The sequence below is a fragment of the Calidris pugnax genome, unplaced genomic scaffold (genome assembly GCF_001431845.1).
Source record: "Calidris pugnax isolate Ruff unplaced genomic scaffold, ASM143184v1 scaffold156, whole genome shotgun sequence".
Lineage (NCBI taxonomy): Eukaryota > Metazoa > Chordata > Aves > Charadriiformes > Scolopacidae > Calidris > Calidris pugnax.
The window spans coordinates 798,126-818,078 of NW_015090889.1; the positions used below are offsets into that span (position 1 = coordinate 798,126).

General features: G+C 40.4%; 2 protein-coding genes across 4 annotated transcripts in view; one reads left to right on the plus strand and one right to left on the minus strand.

Annotated features, from left to right (window-relative positions):
- RICTOR (RPTOR independent companion of MTOR, complex 2) overlaps positions 1-5,809 on the plus strand; it is an 84,466-nt gene extending 78,657 nt beyond the window's left edge. The window contains exons 36-37 of the mRNA XM_014947595.1: positions 858-996; positions 1,159-5,809. Of these exons, the coding sequence (XP_014803081.1) occupies positions 858-996; positions 1,159-1,233 (214 nt within the window). The 3' untranslated portion in view covers positions 1,234-5,809. The remainder of the gene's footprint in view (positions 1-857; positions 997-1,158) is intronic.
- A 186-nt stretch (positions 5,810-5,995) lies between these two features.
- The window catches only part of OSMR (oncostatin M receptor), a 31,125-nt gene continuing 17,167 nt past the window's right edge, over positions 5,996-19,953 (minus strand). For all 3 annotated transcript variants that reach the window (XM_014947597.1, XM_014947596.1, XM_014947598.1), the window contains 12 exons: positions 19,526-19,683; positions 18,042-18,178; positions 16,672-16,831; positions 16,070-16,146; positions 15,414-15,630; positions 14,674-14,856; positions 13,447-13,548; positions 12,839-13,012; positions 10,983-11,147; positions 9,369-9,447; positions 9,017-9,089; positions 5,996-8,638 (listed from right to left, as the gene is read on the minus strand). In XM_014947597.1, coding sequence (XP_014803083.1) covers positions 8,189-8,638; positions 9,017-9,089; positions 9,369-9,447; positions 10,983-11,147; positions 12,839-13,012; positions 13,447-13,548; positions 14,674-14,856; positions 15,414-15,630; positions 16,070-16,146; positions 16,672-16,831; positions 18,042-18,178; positions 19,526-19,683 — 1,975 coding nt within the window. In that variant the 3' untranslated portion in view covers positions 5,996-8,188. The remainder of the gene's footprint in view (positions 8,639-9,016; positions 9,090-9,368; positions 9,448-10,982; positions 11,148-12,838; positions 13,013-13,446; positions 13,549-14,673; positions 14,857-15,413; positions 15,631-16,069; positions 16,147-16,671; positions 16,832-18,041; positions 18,179-19,525; positions 19,684-19,953) is intronic.

A 19,953-nucleotide genomic window follows, 5' to 3' on the forward strand; every position in this document is an offset into this window, starting at 1 on the left:
GATCTCTGGGACAGTGATTCACCTTACTTCTGACTTCTTAAAAAATTGTTCAGCAGATATGATAGAATGATTAAATGTAATGTACAAGCTAAGCAAAAGATGTTCCTTGTTATGTTTTTGCTCCGTCTTTAATTCCTTACCCTTCCTCAGTCTTTATAAAATCAGTAGTTCAACTGCAGTGATATTTCTTTACATACCCCATTCTATCTTGCATCTTTAAAAAAGAAATAATAATTCTTTTTGAGTAATTGTTCCAAATAATATATATCAGGTAAGCAGAATGAAAAACTGAAAGTAACTTCTTGAGAAACACACATCTGCTTTGAGCAAGAGTACAACTACTGGAATTAATTTATAGAAAAAATCATGTTAAAATATAGGAATATAAATCCAGAGACCAAATGTTATAATAAAACCTGTAGGTTTCTGGGTTAATGACATTGGAAGCTGACATACAATTGCTAAAAAAAAATGCAGAAATGCTCAGTTTTAAAAATGCTTACAGATAATTAAACTACGTTTCCTATATTTTTTGTTACTACCATACAAGTATCTGCCAATTTTATGATAAATGGTTTTCTTTCTGTATCTATTATTTTAACATCAGGTGATCTCAGCATTTCTGTACAACGTTAAGTTACATATTCTGTTTCATCTTGTTGATATGTATTTCTTCCAGTTTGGTACAAAATTAACATCCTGATTTTCTTGTCATCAGATCCAGTATTTATTGTGCCTATTACTGAAGAGTTCTGCTTTGTTTAGTGATGACGATCAAAATCTAATTCAACATTTTTAAAAAGTATGATGGAAATCTGTTCAAGATTTAGAAAATTTTGGTTTTTCTGTTTTTTCAGAATTAAGGAGAAGTATCCCCAAGCATTTGATGACATATGCCTTTACTCCGAGGTGTCCTACTTGTTAGCACATTGCACGTTTCGACTCCCGTCTCGAAGGTTCATTCAGGAGCTGTTTCAGGATGTGCAGTTCTTACAAGTAAGTGGAGGGTTCAAATGCGTTGAACACACCAAGATGTGCCAGCTGGGGGCAGGTTACTTGTTTTGACTAAAAGATGCTTTCAGATATGTCTTAAAGGAAACCATTAATGATGTTTCTCTAGTAAGGTCTCTAATACTTCATCTGTCTCACTCTTTTTAGATGCATGAAGAAGCAGAGGCAATTTTAGCAACACCCACCAAACAGCCAGTAATCGATGCGTCGGCTGAGTCCTGACCTCTGTCTCGCGCAGCGCTTTGCCTATAGACTTTCTGAAATGCTCAGACAACCTCTGACTGACTGGATAAAAAGCTTGGAGCATCATCTTCTAGACCGTTCCAGAAGCTACTGGTACCTGAAGACTGTACTGAAAACTTTTCCTTCCTCAACCAATTACTGCCCTAGTCTTTTGAGCCCTTTGGGGATTTATTAAACATTACCATAGTTTTAATAATAGTAATTACCCATATATGCAAGAGCCGAGCACTGAACACCTCCACAAGTTTTCATTTCATTTTCTACCATGAATTAAAACAAATAGGACAACGAATAGGACGTCTTTTTTGATTGACTGCCGATTGTGAAGCAGAACGATGCCTTGCTTTTTAATCCCTGGATACCAGGAATCAGAGAGATGAGGGTGCGTTCCATGGCCAGCAGTGGGGAGCTGTACTGTACATGTGGATACCAGGGGATTAATGTCAGCCCTTCGCTGTTGGTTTTTTGTACTGTTTATAACACTACTTGGGGGTTTGTAACTTCAGACAGAAAGAAAAGCCTCTGTGAATCTGAGGTTTCCTTTAAGTTATTTTAATGTTGCTATAGTTCTAAGTCATTTTATTAGCAGTCTCTCCAATTTCATTACATTTACGTAGATGTACCTTATCTGAACCAGTTAAGGATTTTCACTACAGTTTGATTTTTAAAAGTAACAAATCATTTAAACATAAAATGTTGAAATCAGATTGTTTTCCCTGAATGATATGCATGTGTTTGCAGTTCCTACACTCATGCTCATATAGTACAAATGTTGGTCTTACTCTTAACTAAAATCCTTTAAAAAGCATGATTTGTATCCGATAAGTAAATATTGCATAAACTAAACTTGAAGACATTTAATCATTGCTGCTTTTGTGAAAAGAAATAAGTGGTTTCCAAGTTACATGAAAACAGCCTTTTATAAAAACAAAGGTTTATTTGAATATTCAATGGGTCAAGCATCAGACAGTACTAATAATTGTAGTGAAAAGCCTTAAGTACCAAATTGTGGAGCAGCAGTACTTATAACTTTATATTGGTATTTAAGACTACGTGCAAAAGTTAAATAATACAGTGACTGTTAATGACTGAAATAGTTGCCTCTATCGCATTACTAGTGAGGTTTCTAAATTAATGAGTGCAAGCCTAAAAAAAAAAAAGTAAGAATCCCCATCACTTTTATCATGGATCTAAAGATTTAGAAGCCTTTATACGAAGGTAATATAAATATATGCAAATGTGTACATACAGTAGCATGGCCACCTTTGTTAGAATGCCTGTAATAGAAGGGATTACCCTTTGATTTTGATATAGGTGAATAATTCAGCTGGACTGTACTAAGTAGAACGTATTTTTATCCATTGACTTTTACCATTTTTTATAATTGTCAGATTAATACTTAAGATAAGTGAAATTTATCCTGATGCTCATAACTCTGTTCTTACTAGCTATGCTACTGGGGATTTCCATAAGTGGTCCTGTGAACAGTAAAACACAACTCTAGTGAAATGTAGAATTTATTTGTACTTATTGGAAATTTCATCTTGCCACATAAGCACTGCTTTGCAGCTATCACTTCACTGAGTTTTCATGCACTGCAGACCATCAGGTTCCGGTAAAGCAGATTGTAAGTTGCTGCTTATAGTCAAATTTAGTTTCTAAGATTATCTGTTCATGAGTTCCCACTGAAAGAAAGAGCAAAAAGAAACTCGTTCAACTCTTGTGTGGTCAGTGACATAAACAGTATTTCTAAGTGTCAAGGCATGTTTGAAATGCTCTGAAAACATACCACACCAGTAACTATTGGACTTCTCTAGTCATAAGAAATAAACGCTTCTGTAAAACCAAAATGTCAATCACAGTAGACCAAATAGTGGTATAAACTCCAAAGGAAATAATGTAGTTTTCCCAAAAACGGGGCTAGCATATCTTAGACAGTAGTTTCAAACACTACCTCAGTTAGGCTAGAGTATAAGAGATTTGTTTTAGTAACTAGATGGGGTTATATCAAACAACTCCATGTTATTTTTCTGCAGTTTAAGCAAAATAAACAAGTTGTATCACCTGTATTTAAAAAGCCACCTTTGTTCATTTGTTACCAGTTTAACCCATAGCACTTATTGTAGAAAGCGCCATAGGAAAGCCTCTGATTATAAAAAGGTAAGCAAAAGCGATGTCAATATACTTTTGAAACAATCTGCATCCTGAAATGCTTATATGTTCTGACGTACTCGCTTGTTTGGGGATCCATGACAACAGAAGCTTGACGTATGAATTATGGCTGCAAATTCAGTTGTAAAACGTGATTATTTTTTTTTTTCTAAAAGTGTATGAGTGTCAGTAGATTTCAACAAGGATGCATCAAGGATGTAAAGTCTGTACTGTACATAATACAACATTTCTAGAGTTAATTTACATATTTACATTAAGCTCACATTAGTGTTTCATTTGAATTGGCAAATGAAGGGATACTGTTATTGAAGGAATTTGATATTGGCCTAGCTATAAACTGTGAATTTTTAATTCTGTAGATTTCTGTTTTAAAATATCCCTTTCAAAGTTTGGGGTTTTATTTGTCTCGCAATAAACTTCAAAAGAAAACAGCAGTAAATAAAAATCATGCTTACATTAACCCTAGTAAAGCATCCCTCCGCTTCTCCGAGGCAGGTTTGCAGGGGACGCTGACAGACCACCCTCTCTGTACGTGGCCAGTCCGAAGGGTTGGTGACGCTGTCGAGGAAGGGGTGAAGCATGGAGAGGTCACTGACACTCTGTACCGATGCAGCCTGGTTGCTGTGGCAGAGGAAGCTCCTGCTCAGCCTCTGTGGGAAGGAGCTGTGAAACCAGTCACATCTAGTGTGCTGCATCAGCTGGATTAATTTTCGGTCTCCTTTTGCAGCCAGCGGGCAAGGGTTTGCCTCTTCACCTCCAGGTCTCTCTCCTCTGGGTGGGGAGATGCTGAGTCCTCCCAGCTGCCTTGGAGCTGGAGATGGTCAGGCTTCAAGGTGCCTGACCTGTACGTTGGGCCCTTGGCATCCTGTATTTGAAACAGTCACTTTTTGTCATCTGGCAGCTCTTAATTTGACCTGACACACGTACCCTAAATGTCCTCTTACTGGGGTCTGTTTTTCCCCAAGATGCAGTGAAGTCCAGAAGCATTTGGTAGAGTAGGGCACAGTGGCTGGGCATGCTGAGGTTAGCTGCCCTCCTAAACATTTAAAGAGGCAGCAGTGAGAATCCTCCTCATCTTTTCATCATCTTGTTTTGAAACACGTAGTGGTTTTGAACAGGAGTTGTAATTGGCAATGAGAGATTGGAAAAAAAACCATACAGCACCTTTACTGGGTGCCTGAAGAGAAAGGCAGCTGTTGGAGAGCTTGGCAGTAATCAAAGCCTCCTGAGAGGTGAAAGAGTTGTTGTTTCTTCTACTTAGTCTGTGTCCTGGACTTGGTGCGTGGCTTTTTGGACTGCAGCAAACTGGTGTTGCCTTGTAAGTGAGCCCGAGCTCAGGCTGAGTGGCAGCACCAGAAGGATTCCTGCTGGGCTTCGAAGCATCTCTGAGGCTTCTGCTTGCCTCCTGGCAGGGCAGCACAGGAGTCCTGGTACTTGGGGCTTCACTGGAGCCAGTTGAAAGCAGGACCCATAGCTTGTTTTTTTTAAGTTACACTTCTGTTATCATGTGCTTATTAAAGGTATACTAGGTCAGAGTCAAATCTGAGACCTGTAAAAGACCTTTGGGAACATGCTGGAAACCATGTTTGTATTTTGCTAGAAGCCTCCCATCTCCTTGGGTTTGGTTTAACTCATTCTGCTTCCCTGGATAGTTTTGCTTTCAACAGATTTGTGTGTTCAGTAAAGAATGTGGATTTTCTTTGGTCTATTTTTGTAACATAGATAGGTAGCAATGCCACAGCATGCAGAAATTGCACATTTTGCTTGAGTTGCTTTGTAAAATACACTATTTTGTTTGAGAAATGTAATTTATGCCAAAAAGAGTAACATGCCATTTTGCCACTGAGTAGGGTGTTTTAGCACAATAGGAAACGTCTAAGAGCATAAAAGGCGGACATTTTGTAGATTTAACTGAAAAATTGTTCCAATACTGGGCTGTCAGCATCCCTAAAACTGCATTACAAGAGATTATCTAAATTAATCACTCTGAGGAGGGAGGGGATCAAGGCAAATCTCATGACTAATTCTCCCTGTCCCATGTGGTCTTTCTTTTTATTTAGTAATACGCTGCTACATATTTGGAGGTTCTAGTGTTTGTAGGTCACTGAACAGACATTGAAATTGATTTATATTGTATACCTGTAACATAGAAAGAAAAAGTATTTATATATTTTCTGTAAGAATATTGCATTGAGCTGTGTATAATTTAAACAGAGGCTTGTCCCAAAATGGTATTGCCCACCTTGATTTTTTTTTTTGGCGTTTTTTTTTTCTGGGTTTTTTTTTGTATAGTGTGTACAGTTCATGTCAATGGGCATTAAAAGCCTCCTGAAGCGTAATCTTATCAAAGGGATGCATTGTTAATAAAATGTACTTAAACTTCTTACAGTTGTTTTGGTCTCATGTATCTCTCAGCACTAGAAGTGGGTTGGAATTTTATTTATATGCGTAAGTTACTAATTAACTAGAGCAACCTGAAGCTTTCCAAATAAACATTTTTTTGGTCAAAGATGTATTTTACATTACTGGTTTGTAAGATGTCTTACAGCGATAGAAGGGCACTCTTTAATCGTTTGTACACCATTTTTATTTTAAAAATGTAGCGTACTGATACTGAGAATTGATGTTTTTCCATTATGTGATGGTTTAAGAGTTAGGATTTCAACAACAGCTGTGAAAGTTGAATTATAAACAACAATAATGACAGAAGTTTACAGTTTTGAACTCATTCAAACTTTAATACCAGACAGATGTCTTAAAAAAATATATAAAAATTACACATGCCTCCTCACCCACATAAAAATACTTATCTTTATTTCTAGTTGTGATGCCTGTGCTGTGCCTTTAACCGGCACGAAGGCATTATCCCCTGTTTCTGTGCTTTTGGGCTCAGGTGGTTTTCTGACCCCCCACCCTCCCCAGTCCCAGCCAGCAGAAGGGTCTGTGGACAAGAGCCATAGGAGCGTCCTGGCTTCCAGACAGTGAAGCTTCCTCAGTGCAGGGTCTCCCAGGAGAGACCAGGAACGGGACAGGCCAAGGTGTCCTGCCCCACCACCAGGAAGGACACAGTGGGGCCTATCACCCCCACCTGCCCCCGGGGTTGGCCTCCTGCAGCCCAGCTCCAGTGGCCGCAGCCTTCTCAAAAGCAGGAGTTTGCCCTCTCTTTGTGCTGGGCTCTGGCAGGAGGAACTGCAGCCTGCTGAGATGTAAAATGTTGAGTGGGGTCATCTGACTTTTTTGGCTGACTCCTCTATCATAATTCCTTAGGTTTGACTTAGGGTACCTTCCAAATCTTTGTAAACAGTCCTTTTTCGAAATGCACTGGTAGGAAGTTGTATTTTGGTAGTGGCAAAAGAGCTCCCTTCTGCTTAGTTTCTTTTTTCCCAGCAAAACTGCACAAGTACATACGCTGTGATGAAACACTTTAGAGAAGGAAATGAGCTAAGTTGTAAAGATGCTGTGCTATCAAACTTTTGAAATTCACAGTAACTCCAAGGAGGGTAACACAAAGGGAGCCTGAAGTTTCTCTGCGATGTCTCCATCCAGTAACAGCCTCCTCCCTTCCATCTTCTCTGCCCAACTGCAGTTCAGCTGGGTATGACCAGCCCCGTGTCCTTGCCCCGCTGTCTGAAGGCCGGAAGCAAGGACCACACCGTACTTGTTTTTCTACTTCTCAGGTGAATCTGTGCACAAGCTGTGTGTGGGCACAGCGCCTTCTGTGCTGAGCCCCGAGCCCTGGTGACCACCTCACCATCCCTGCCCCAAAAGCTCCTCCCTGTTGGCAGTCAGTGCTTGTTCCAGCCAAGCTTGTTCCAGCTACTTACGGTCTCCTTGGTCTTCCTGTTGCAAGATCTTGAAGCAACAGCATAAAACCTGGATGTGGTTCAGTATCAAAGCCCTGGCTGCAGCTGCTTGGTTTTTATGAAGGGTGACGGGGTAGCTAGGCATAGGGAAGACAAGTAGCTGCCTTTTAACAAATGAGCTGAAGATCAAATTGTAAAAAACGTTTTCTTTCCCTTTTGAGCACAGCTTATTCTGTGCTCTTAAGTCAAATTCTTTTATTTCCTAAGGATTCCAGACAGCATCACCATTGGGCAAAACTAAAGGGTTCCCTGGGCACTAAGGATATAATTCCAACTATTCTGCTTCATTACCAATGTACCAAAATTTTTTAAAATCAAAATGGAAGATCAGATTCATGCCTGCCTACTGTAAGGATGCAAAAAACAATAGTTTGTTGGTGTTTTTTTTTTTTTTAAATACATTCAAATATGGTGTTGGAAGACCTATACAATGTGCAGCTGAAACATTATATTCATCACAAACGTGTCTGCTCACCTGTTGTTTGGGGCTTGCTGTAAGTGCAGGGGTTGGCTGTGCACAAGTAGAGAGGCAGCGCCATGGCAACACCTCTGCAAACACCTGTCCTGCTGGAAAAACAGCTCCTTCCCACTTAGCTCCCCTCATTTCTTTGTTTAGTTAAGAGGATTTCGTTTGGGATTTTAAAGGGCCACATAACAGCCTGTAAGTCTAACGTGGTGCCTGTAACCTGTGACGAAACCACAGTGCACATCACTGCTGTGCACAAATCAGTGTGTTTAAACTAGTCCTGGAGCAAGAGCTTTGCAGAAGCCCTACCAGAAGTAGGGCAGTTGGGTTTGTGAAAGCCTTCATCAAAAGGAGAATTTGTTGTGGTTTTAGAAATTCTTACTTGTGTTGTTGTGTAACCAAAGCCCAGATGGCCTCCATGGAGGGGAGCAGATCAAAGCCTCCTCCCCAGGCAGTGCACAGCTGTCTGTGAAACGTACCTCAGACTGGTCTTTCTGCCAGCTGTGTCTCTGGGGCTTGAGCCAGCACCTCCATTTAAAATATCAAAGTAGTATTGTGGCTGGTACAGCACCACTGATGGGTCCGGTTTGCTTCCTGCTCGTGTCTCTGGTGTTTGACAGACATTGGATTCAACTGCAAGATGAGAAGAATAAGCAAAATTTTCAAACCAAGTGTGAGTCTGAGGTGTCGGTGTGGGTGCAGGGTCTCTCTCTTCGTGGTCGGTGGGGTAAATCCAGGAAGAATTGTCATCATCGCTCTGATCTGCTGTTGACGTTGAAGACAACTGGCTCCATGGGTGGAAGTTCTGGGCTTCAGCCTTATTGTCCACTGCCAGCGCATCAGGAATGCAGTCACTTATTTTCAATACCTTCTCAGAACCGATCTACAAGAGAATCATAGGACACAAAAAATGCTCAGTGAAAGGCACCCAGAGCAAAGGAAAGGGAGTGATTACCTCAAGCACTTCCAAAATTGTATTATAATTTTTTTTTGGGGGGGGGGGGGTTCAAATAAATGATCAGAATTTTAAGGAAAATATATGTACAGAATGTTCAACTGAAGCTGTACTTTATGTAGAATTTATCAGAGTAATCTGGAGATTTCTTTTTTAAGTTACTAAATTGTGATATTAAATTATGTTAATTTCTGACAATTGAGTGTCATTCATTTGTAAATGTAGTTGACAGAAGAAAATATTTTTCTGAAACTTCACTAATGAAAGAATGGAAAAATTAAAATACTAGATTTTCAGTGACGTTACCTTAAACTCTTTGAATGACAGTGCTTTGCTCTTGCTAGGACTAGGTATTACAGGACAGCAGCACTCCTTCACCCTGGGAATAGGAGAGAAAAACAAAGACATCTTTGTTCTCTCATCAAAGCATATTCTACCAACAGAAAAAGCATGTACGTTTGTACAGAAACAACAGCAGATGATGAGCCTCTCAGAAATGCTGCAAGCCAAGTGCTTAGAACATCCACACAGCTGGACAGGCAGAGGAAAAAATGAATGAGGCCAAACAACGGGCTGGAAGCAACAAGTTTCAGCTGTGGTTTGTGAATTACACTAGTTTTGTTCTCTGTCTACAACAGAAAAAATGCATTAAACTTACCACTTCATCTTCCAGCGGCATAGAGCTGCTACCAGTGATGGAACTATCACTAGCAGGAATACAAGGTACAGCATGTTTGCTGTGAAAGAAAAATACTTTAAAAATTTGTTTTCAGCTTCTCACCTGTTAAAGTCAATACGGCCTAAGTTTCTGGGACAAAAATAACATTGAGCTCACATGGGATACCTGCCACTAATTCAGCAGTTAAACTGTGTGGTCCATGGCTGCAAGATTGTTTAGCTGGAAGTCCTGGGATACAGCTGCAAGTTTTTGGACTAAAACTGAATTACTACTAGATTGCTTTTAATTTGCCCTCACGTTAACATCTTAACTGTAAGGTAAATTTCCAAAAGTTAAGATAATGATACTTAACTATTTGTTTTAGATTTTCTCTCAGATCCCCAAAGACGAAAGACTTTTACCGTGAGATAGTGAGCCAACATCTGTACCACCAGTACGGATGGACTGTATCAAGAGAAGACACGAGGCAAGTGGTCTTGCTCTCCTAGGATTTATGCTGATGTGAGAATCTCAGTATTTTTTCCTAGCTGGAAGACACAGCCTTGGGCTATGGTTGTCCCAAGCAGTTGAGGCTGTAACAGCCAGGCTGAGGGGAAGCCCAAGCTGGTGCTCGCTCTCCCTCTGCCCTGGCCAGTCAGCTCCTGCCCTGCACCAGCGAGTTTCTGTGTCCCTACCACAGGCCACAGCAGGGAATGGACACGTGTTACGTTCTTCTTTTATCTTTTCTGGGTTAATTAAGCCCTCATTTTGACTCCCTGCCTGGCTGTGCAAATGACTGCACCTATGCAAGAGAAGTCTGCTAATGGGAGCTGGAACGTGGGAGTAAGAGGCAGAGCCACCTCTGAGAGGGTACCACGAGGGCTTAGACACTCTTCTACTTAGTCTGAAATACGAACTCCCCTCGTATAAGCCAAAGCCTCACTCCTTCCTACCTTTCCCCCTGTACCTCCACCCCCAACAGATCTTTCAAAACCAGGCATCTCCGATTTGGATCGTTAAGTTTCACCACTAAGACTGCTGTGTGGCATTTCCCAGGGAACAGAACCACAGGCAAGTGATTTCCCATTCTGCTTTGGTGATCAGATCTGCCCAGTTAGCAAACCACAGGGCTCCAGCCAACAACCCTTTCTTACTGACTTATGAAGCAGTTAATTCAGCAATGGATTTAAAGACTGAAGAGAGTAAGAATCAGCATTAGAAGTTTAAGAGTCCACACAGAAATTACCTGTTTGCACACAGGTCTGTTTTTTCCCATATTAGAAAACTAGTTAAATCCAAATGCAGTTCTTCAACGCATTCCAGCAAACAGGAATCACTAGTCATGCAAATGTGCATATATTAAGCTATTTCCCAGAAAAATATTAGACTTAGACAAGGATGTAAAATTATTTTCATTCTAAAATAAACAGCATAGCTACTTAAAAGTATTGAAATACCATGTTGGTATGCAAGTTTTCTTTCTCAGTTGGATACTTTCTCAAGTGCATGTTACATTGAATTAATTGTTTTCCCTTGAGAAAGGAAGATTATTCTAGCCTTTTAAATCATCCCATCCTTCTGCTAGAAGACAAGTTTTCCACAGCCAATACTCACAGTTAAATGGTGTGTCTATGTATCTAAAGTTAACAATGGGAGTCTCTCCTCCACCTGTATAGGCTTTAACCACTAGTTTGTATTTTGTGTTGGGCAAGAGGTGTTTCACGGTGTACGTCTTTTCTTCTGGGTTTTCAATTGTGTATTTACATAACACTGAATAATCTAAAACGAAACAGATAAGATAGAATCACAATTACAGAATCACAGGATGGTTTGGGTTGGATTGAGTTCCCACCCCCCTGCCATGGGCAGGGACACCTCCCACCAGGTTACTCAAAGCCCCATCCAGCCTGGCCTTGAACACTTACAGGGATGGGGCATCCACAGCTTCTCTGGGCAACCTGTTCCAGTAACACACCCTCACAGTTAAGAATTTCTTCTTTATATCTAATCTAAAGCTACCCTCTTTCAATTTAAAGCTGTTATCCCTTTCCTACCACTACAGGTCCTGATAAAAAGTCTCAATCCATCTTTCTTATAAGCCCTCTAAGTATTGAAAGGTTGCAATAACATCTCCTCAAAATGTTACAAAACACCAAAAAAAGTGGCTAGCCAACTGAAATAACACGACCTTTGCAACCCGCCTTCTTTGTCATTTGCTCACTTTCTTCTGAGAAGGATGATGCATCCTGACTCATTGCCACTAGGCTGAACTCACATCCCTTCTAACTGGACTGTCCACAGCATTGCCCTTCCTCTGGCAGACTACCTAATAACTTGCTGTCAAAAGCTGACACTGTTTATTTTACTAGAGATTTTTAACAGAATGAGTTGGGTTTTCCCATTTCCTTTTTCACTAGAATCCTGTAGCCCTTAAGCTCAGGTCAAGTTCTTTGGAGATAATTGAAAGCAAAAAAAATTGCTGCTTGAAAAAACCTCTTTTGCCTCTCTTATTGTACAACTGCCAGACCCTAGGGAGAAAAGGGTTAGCTTATTTTGTGACTCTTCCCAGTCACACCCTTTGTCTGCTAGCTTAGAAAAACTGGGAAGCAGGAAATCTTCGATGTGAACTTCTTAAAGTCTAATTGGGATTACTTGAAGAATTACGGTACTTTCATGGTTAGCTTAGTTTTGACAGGAACTCCTACATAAGCCTCCTTCACTTCAAACTAAGCTTTTCAGCCTGGTATTAGTCTAATCAGCAGAAGAATCTGACAGAGGACGTGACACAACTGGAAGAAGAGTCAAGGGGAAAAAATATATATCCTTGAACACATTGGAAACATCTGAAAGTTATAATGGAGTAAAGTAATCTGGAGCAGTTTTGAGTGTGGAGCAGGAAGATCAGATATAAAAGTTTAAACGTGGCTTTGTGCCACCCCACAGCTCAGTTCTGCTGAAGGAACTCCACTGTAGAGCACAGCCACAAATACTTTCACTATAAAAGAATTTAAATGGGGAATTTACACAGTGTTCCAATTCTGAAGGAAATAAATTTTATCCCATCTGTTTCTAAAATACCCCAAATCATAGTAAAACTAACACGCTTCCTATGACTCTCATCCAAGTAGACCACAAGCAGATGTTTTCAAAATTCAGCCAGAACTTGGATCACAAGAGGCAAAAACTTGACTGTTCCTACAGTACTGCAAGAATCTTTTCTGGAGGTGACACTGGAGTTCAAAGGAGTTATGGACAACAGGACAGGGGCTATAAATGTGTATAAAGCCAGAACAAACTTCCACCCATTAGTGTCTCAAGCATTAGAGTGGAATCAAAAGCAGCAAGTGTTGAAACCTCTGAATTGCTTAATGAGCCAATCTGCCTTCCAAGAGGCTGCAAAATCAACAACAGCCACAAAGTCTTTCCCCTGTATCAATGACACAACTCCCTAAATCCCAGAGCTCATTTACCTGGAACAGTGTATTTTTCGGATCCTTTCAAACTGCAGTCCCCTTGTACAGGCGACACATAAACATGGTAGCCTCTTACAAAACCTGACTCATTTGTGAGATTATAATCCCAAAACAGTGTTACTGCATTGGGACTCAGTTCAACTTTTCTCACTGTAGGGTCATGCAGAGGAGCTGGAAGAAAGGAAATTCAAGTTAAACTTGCCATTATTCTTCAAGAATATTTATCTTCTCACACGAAAAAATGTCTGAATTCCCATGTGGTGTTTCTGTTTATGTATCACTTGTGTTTAAAAGCTGAGCGACGCCAAAGCACCCCGCAAAAACTGTGAACTTCACAGAGCCTTCACGCACAAAGCAGTGACTGCTAATCACAGCTTTGTTCAGCTATTCTAATTAATGTTCTAATTAACTGCCGGGTCACTGCACTAGTCAAATATCCTCTATGTAGGGCCTCAAATGTTGTTTTATTTTAAGTGCTTCACTGATGATATAAAAATAACACAGCACATTCATTTTTAGGTAGTTGCAGGAGGAAGTCTGTGGAATTCTGTTTGTGACAGATGACTTCAGCAAATACACAAACCCTAAAGATGTTGCCAACTTACGTAGCTCCTTGAGATAACCAGTCTTCTTCTCCAATAAGGAAGCTCTATTGGCAACAGACCCGTAGATGTGGAAGTTGTATCTCACCCCCGGAACGAAAGCACCTAGAAAACAGTGGAACTGATTACAATAATAGGTTATGGCTTGTCTTTTGTTTTGCTTTTACTTAACTGCTTTCTACAGAGGTTTATAATCCATTAGAAATCTTTGTGTGCTATTAAAGCAACTGAAAGAGACATAGGGTAAACCAATTTTTAGTGTGCATAATGTGAATTGAATACATTTACTCTGTCTGAAAGAGAGCACTGGGGTGAGGAAGTGTAATACATTTTTGCTGCCATGGAGTATTCAAGATGAGTGCACAACAATGTACTCCAAATGCATCAAAGGGCAAGATAATTTCCTTTCTGTTTTTGGCACAGGCAAAGGTCATGTTTTGGACCATTTAACGCAGACACTACCCATGCATTAGGATTGCATGTTATCCTCACTGACATCCATTCCCATTCGGATCAACCAAGTGCAACCCACTGAAGAACCAGACAACATTTTTTCCATATGTTACCACTCTCTCCTTCAGCCAGGATGCAGGCTCCAGTATGTTTGTATGAACTGAAATGCATTTCCTTTATTGCATATGGAAATGTGTTCAGTCAAGGTTTGTTGAAACATGTTTCATTCCAAAGAGAACTCTCAGCTCAAGGGATTCCAGGAAGGCTGTATTCTTGCAGCTGGGGAAGTATATCAGAGCAACTTCCACACAGCCAAGAAGGATTTAGGTCTAGTGGCCACCACTGGGATAAAAACCCCAAGGACTGGTGCTGAGACACCCTATTTGTGTCACACTGACACCACTAAACCTCTCACTACACAATGGGTGTTAAATCACCCAAGTCTAAGGCAGTGCTCTATTTTGCATCTCTCCTGCTAAAAGATTTTTAACTCCTTCATTAACCTCACCATCCTCCTTCAAGATGTTACTATAAGCTTCTCTGAGGAGGCTTTTTCCTAAAATACTGTGCTGACTTCCAAGGCTTAATGGTGCTGGCACATTTGTGGTGTCTAACTCATTTACTAGGCAAAACATGATGCTACATGCCTTTGAAGAATGACACCTGCACTGCACAGACTTCAATATTCCACAGGATTTGTTTCCTAAATTCAATTAATACCCACAGCACGAAAGATTGCTGCACTGACATCAGAAAGAAAAATTGTCCGGCTTTCACCTGAGTTGATCAGAGCACTGGAAGTGTTGGGCCCAAATCTCTTCCACTGCAAATCACAAGGCTGTAACATTGGAAAGTTACACCAATCAATGATGTAGCTGTTGTATATTTGTCTGGGCTCCCAAGAAATAAAAATGCCATCATCTGTACCACTAACTTGTTCTTCTTTAAGCTCTTCGGTGTCTAGGAATGAACAAAACAGAGTCTCTGTTATTTCCCTGCGTGAGACGTCAGATTCATAAATGAAAATCAGCATCGTTGCTATTGTTTTTTAACAAGAATAAAATAGTTGCATTCCTTAGCTATCTTATATATGGAACCTTTCATATGCTGAGAGCCAATCTCTTTGTATGCTGAAAGCTGACAAGTTGAAAGTTTGACTGCGGAAACCTGGAGTCATAAACAGAAAGTCACAAGAAGCTGATCACACACAAGACCTCCCTGCAGGGCACCTGCCGCAGGTCTGAGGCCCTAGTTTAAGGCTAAATGTGTTTTGCTCTGTGGAGACTCCCTGTGCAAAACAGACTTCCTCTTTTTAAGGGATGGATCAAGGCACTTAAGCTTAATGTATATACCATTATCACAAAAATACAGTAATAAGGTCCAGATAACAGTGATGTGAGTTAGAAGCCAGGTTAATTTATGGCCTCAAGAAGATAAATTATCACTTCCCTTAAAATATGTAGAAAGAAAACTCTCATGATGGAAATCTAACTGAAAATACCCCCACTGTTTCTTACCTGTAGCTCTAGGGATGATCAATACTGAAGGAAGTGAATAATTAACATTGTTCTTTGCCATGATACTGATTCTGTAGGAATGGTTATCAATGGAAATCCTTGTGCTGTTGTAGACTGATGAAAAGGAGATGCTTTCAGGCTCAGAGCCATCTTCTACTTTTTCCCAGGTTACTTCGTATGAAATATTTCTTCCATTTGCTCGAAAACTTGGTGTTTGCTGGGCAAAAAGTTATGGGAGTAGACACCAACTACTTAGTAAATCTTACCAAAAAATTTACAAGAGGAGCATTCAGAACTTTAAATACCTAATAGGATGTATTACGTCTGTAAGAAAATAAACACTTGTTTCCATACATGCATACATATATTGGTTGAAATGGAAATGCAGAAACCAGTAGTGAGCTTTATCCTATTATAAAAGAAATAGAATTTTTTTTTCTTAGAAAAACAGAAGTATATGTCTGAAATACAAAGACAGCATACCATAACACAGCTACATAAGTTCTGAAATATGTTTTATATAATATTTGTCTTAGATTCTTAAAAGACATATTCATACTGAATTGCTACTAAGTGCACACAGACTTGTAAAAGTTCACGGGAGAAGTTTCCAAAGACATTATGGAGGGTTTTTTTTTTCTGTTTCAATGTCTCACCTTCCAGAACAAGGTCACATTCCGCCCGCCCAGAACTGGTGTAATTTCTCTCCAGATGTCCAGTTCCCCTGATGGAGCTGCAATACATACAGCAAAACAAAGATGCTTTAGGTGCAGAAAGGACAAACTGTTTAATTGATTCCTCCAATTTGAAGAAATTCCACCCCTGAAACCTCTTTTTCCCCATCACTCCCAGGTCTTGCCAAGACTTTATCTCTTAACTTCTTTCTCCTCCTTTCAGTCTTTTTTTCTGAATGAATGCCTGGTTCATTCCCCTAGAAAATCTTCCTTTACTTGCAATTCCCAGATGCTTGTTCCCACCTCTGCACCATTCCTGCAGCCCTTGTAGAACACTGTAACTCAGCCTGTCCATCCTCCCCCTCATCTGCATTGCCCACTGCCTGCACTGAATGAGATGGCAGAGACTGGCAGGCAAGATGAGAGAAGTTTAAGAAGCACACCTTCCTCAAGCTCGCTTAGTGCGCTTCTGTGCATGCAGCAGGCCTCTGCTTTAGCCACCCAGCAGAAGAGTAGCAACAAATTGCAGAGGTGCAAGCGAGGAACATCCTTTCAAGCTCCCCTTCTCAAGGGGCTGGACATACCGGATTCCATTGTTCTGATGGTTCGGGCTTCGCTCCATTCACTCCACCTCCAGAAATGCTCAGCAGCCCCACAGCGTACTCTGGCTGTGTACTCGGTGTAGGGCCGCAGTCCACCCAGCGTGATGCTGGCATAATTCTGCCGTGTTTCTGAACTATTGTGCTGCAAGACAGAAATACAGGACAGCCAGAGCTCAGCTCAGCTTCATTAGCAAGAGGTTTTGGTCTGAAAACAATAGTTCTTCCTCTAGATCCTACGACAGACAGTTAGGCTTGATTTAGGAAAGATAATCACGGAACAATAGTCCAAAAAAAAAAAAAAGATCAGAAGACTGGGAGAGAAAAGAGGTCTGCAAGCCCTCTCTGTGTGACTGTCTGAGTAGGAGTCACTCACAACCTGTCAAATGACTACCTCAAGGAGGGAATTTACCGAGATCTTATCCTCACAGAGTCTGAGGCTCTTATGCAGTTCATGTAGGTAGGATGCTGTTCCAGATCTATGCACATCCTCTACAGCTACTTTTTCCTTCCATTTTTTTCCCCAGCTTTTTCCCCTCGCTCCTTCCTAAGAGACAGGGTGAGTTCTGCTAAGAGTCAAAAAGTGGGCATGCTTTTAAGCCTCTCTTCTAAACTGTCTCCCGCAAGGGTCAACTGCAGCAGCCATTTGATCTAACAGCTCTCAAGCAACACTTAAGACAGAATGCAGCTTGGTCCTGATCTTCATAACGCCTTTGTAACATGCTAGAGGCAAACTGCCTTCTTAAGAAAATGGCTACCGGGAAACCACAGCAGGCACACAAACAGTCAGTCAGCTTCTGGTGGAACAAGACAAGGAGTCCACTCAAATATTATCTTCCAGGAGACGGAATAGGATAGGAAGAAAAACTCCCTCATATAAAACAGACACACTACCATCAAGCACAGTCAATAGTAAGAAGAAAGCTCCTGGACTAATACAAAAAAAGCCTTCAACACACCTCACCACTATTTGTGTAAGATGATACATGAGTAATACAAACATGACAAATCGAGATTAGCAATGCCAGAAACAACTGTAAGGTCAGAAAGTGTCCTCAGTTACTTCAACAAATCTCAGAAACCATCCAGCAGAGGACACAGCCACACATGCAGGCCAGTCACACCACACACTTCGGCCAGCGCTATAGGAAGCATTGGGAGTATGAACTAGGACCAGCAATGGCTGCCCACATGGACCACATCACCTGTGTGCAGCTTAGGAGAAACAAACGCAGAAGACACATCAGCACACTCACAAGATTTAGAGTGCATTCATATTCCTGGGGAATTATTTTTTAATCTCATGTCAAAAAGATACACATTATGCTTTTTTGTATGAAATTTGGGTTTCATACCAGTTGTACTTTCCCATCGGGGTGGAGCACTTCAGTCTGACAAAACAGTTCAATTTCTTTGTTTTGATGCTTCCAATACAAATTGATTTCTGTATCTGTGCATTTTTCCCACAGCTGGAAAGGTGCAGCGGGATAAACTGCCAATGGAAAATCTGAATTAGCTCTTGTAAAACATAAAATATAGGCAGTATTTTAAGGTATTTTAGCTAAGAGGTGAAAGCAAGTAAGAAATACAGATTTTTCTGCCAGTCTAGGAGAAGCAGATATAAATTAGTAAAAATTAATTTCAGAATGTAAATGTAAGTAAGTGTTATGCAAGGTGAAAAAAATTCCCTTGTAGTGACTTGGAAATATTTTAGAACATCATGACCGAAAGAAAGAGTCACAGACTTTTATTGCAAAGCCAGTAAATTTCTCTAGTCCAGGGCCTGGCAAAGGCTCCTCATACAGCACAGTGAGTTCTGTTTGACACATTCTACACCCCAGAATCCAGCCTCTTCAGCAGAAATTCTATTCACAACTCTTATGTTGACTCCTGCCAGAAGCTACCCTCTAGTAAACAGTGCCAATGCCACAATTTCCAGAAGATTTCTGACATACTTTACTGCTATGCAAGCAGTATTCAGCAAGAGCAGCAGATCCCAAAATCTCCCTTATTATCAGTGAATTGTAAGGAGTAAGACAGGGCAACTCGAATGAGTGGTAGGTTTACAGCTTTGGCCCTTATTCTAGAACTTCATGGACCATGAATTACAACATAACAACTTCCAGACTCAAAGGAGTTTGTGTTTGATAAAGTCCCAGCAATCACATGCAGAACTGGAAATTATGGACTTCAGTTTTTCTTCACTTGCTCACATATGTTAATCAAGGAAAATTCCATGTAAATATGTCCAGCATCAGAGAATACGTACAGGACTTCGCATCAATCACTATTTAAAAGGTTAACTCATCATAAATACTATATATAATTTCTTTAACTTGTAACACTCACTAGAGCTGGAAAAATTGTCGTAAAACTTTAATGTATTTAGCACATTGAATGTAACCTATTTTAGCCTTATTTTTTAAAACATGCAGCTTCATTTTATTTTGGAAAGACAGCAACATCAACAATAACATTTTGGAGAAAGGACTGAATTCCCGAGAAACCTACACATTTGTTTTTCTTGAACTCCCCATTTTCTATCCTTGTATCATGCTACTTCCTACACTACGAAGCAGCTTCAGCAGGGCACCAGATTTTGAAGTATTAAGGAGTCATTTCAATAATCAAATCAGATCTTTGGAGTGAAGCTGTTTTCTACCGTTAACACAACTTTGCAAAGCTAAAACTGAAGAGACAGCTCATAACTACAGCAGAAGGACAGATAACTAATAAAAACTGCAAAGACTTCCATACTTTAAACTGGGGTACTCAAGATCAGGAGAAGGACAAGGCCTGCAATGAAAAACCCTCAACAAAGACATAGAAAAGACCTTACTTCTGTGAGTTACATCAAAAACATCCGTAGCAGTTTTCCTTCCCAGTGGGTTTTCCACAGCCACCGTGATATTGTAGATCGTCTGCTGGCCTATATCCCAAGAACACGAGCACCGCTCAGAACAACTTACTGTGCACGGAACAATTTTTTGGGAAAACCTATCAAAGAAGGCAAGGAGGGAGAAAGAGAGAAAGACATTTTTCCATAATGTACAATTGACCTAGACATTGAAATTTTTGATGCCCAACTAGAATACAGCATCATGCGAAAAATAAGGCTGAGGGGGACTGTAAGAAGCCACCCAGTTATTTCCCCTAACCTGAAGCAGGATGAACATAGGTATTCTTACAATTACAAGAAGGTTTTCTTCAAAGTCTAACTGTACTTTATCCTTTTAAGACACAGATAAATTGCTATCCTTTTAAGAT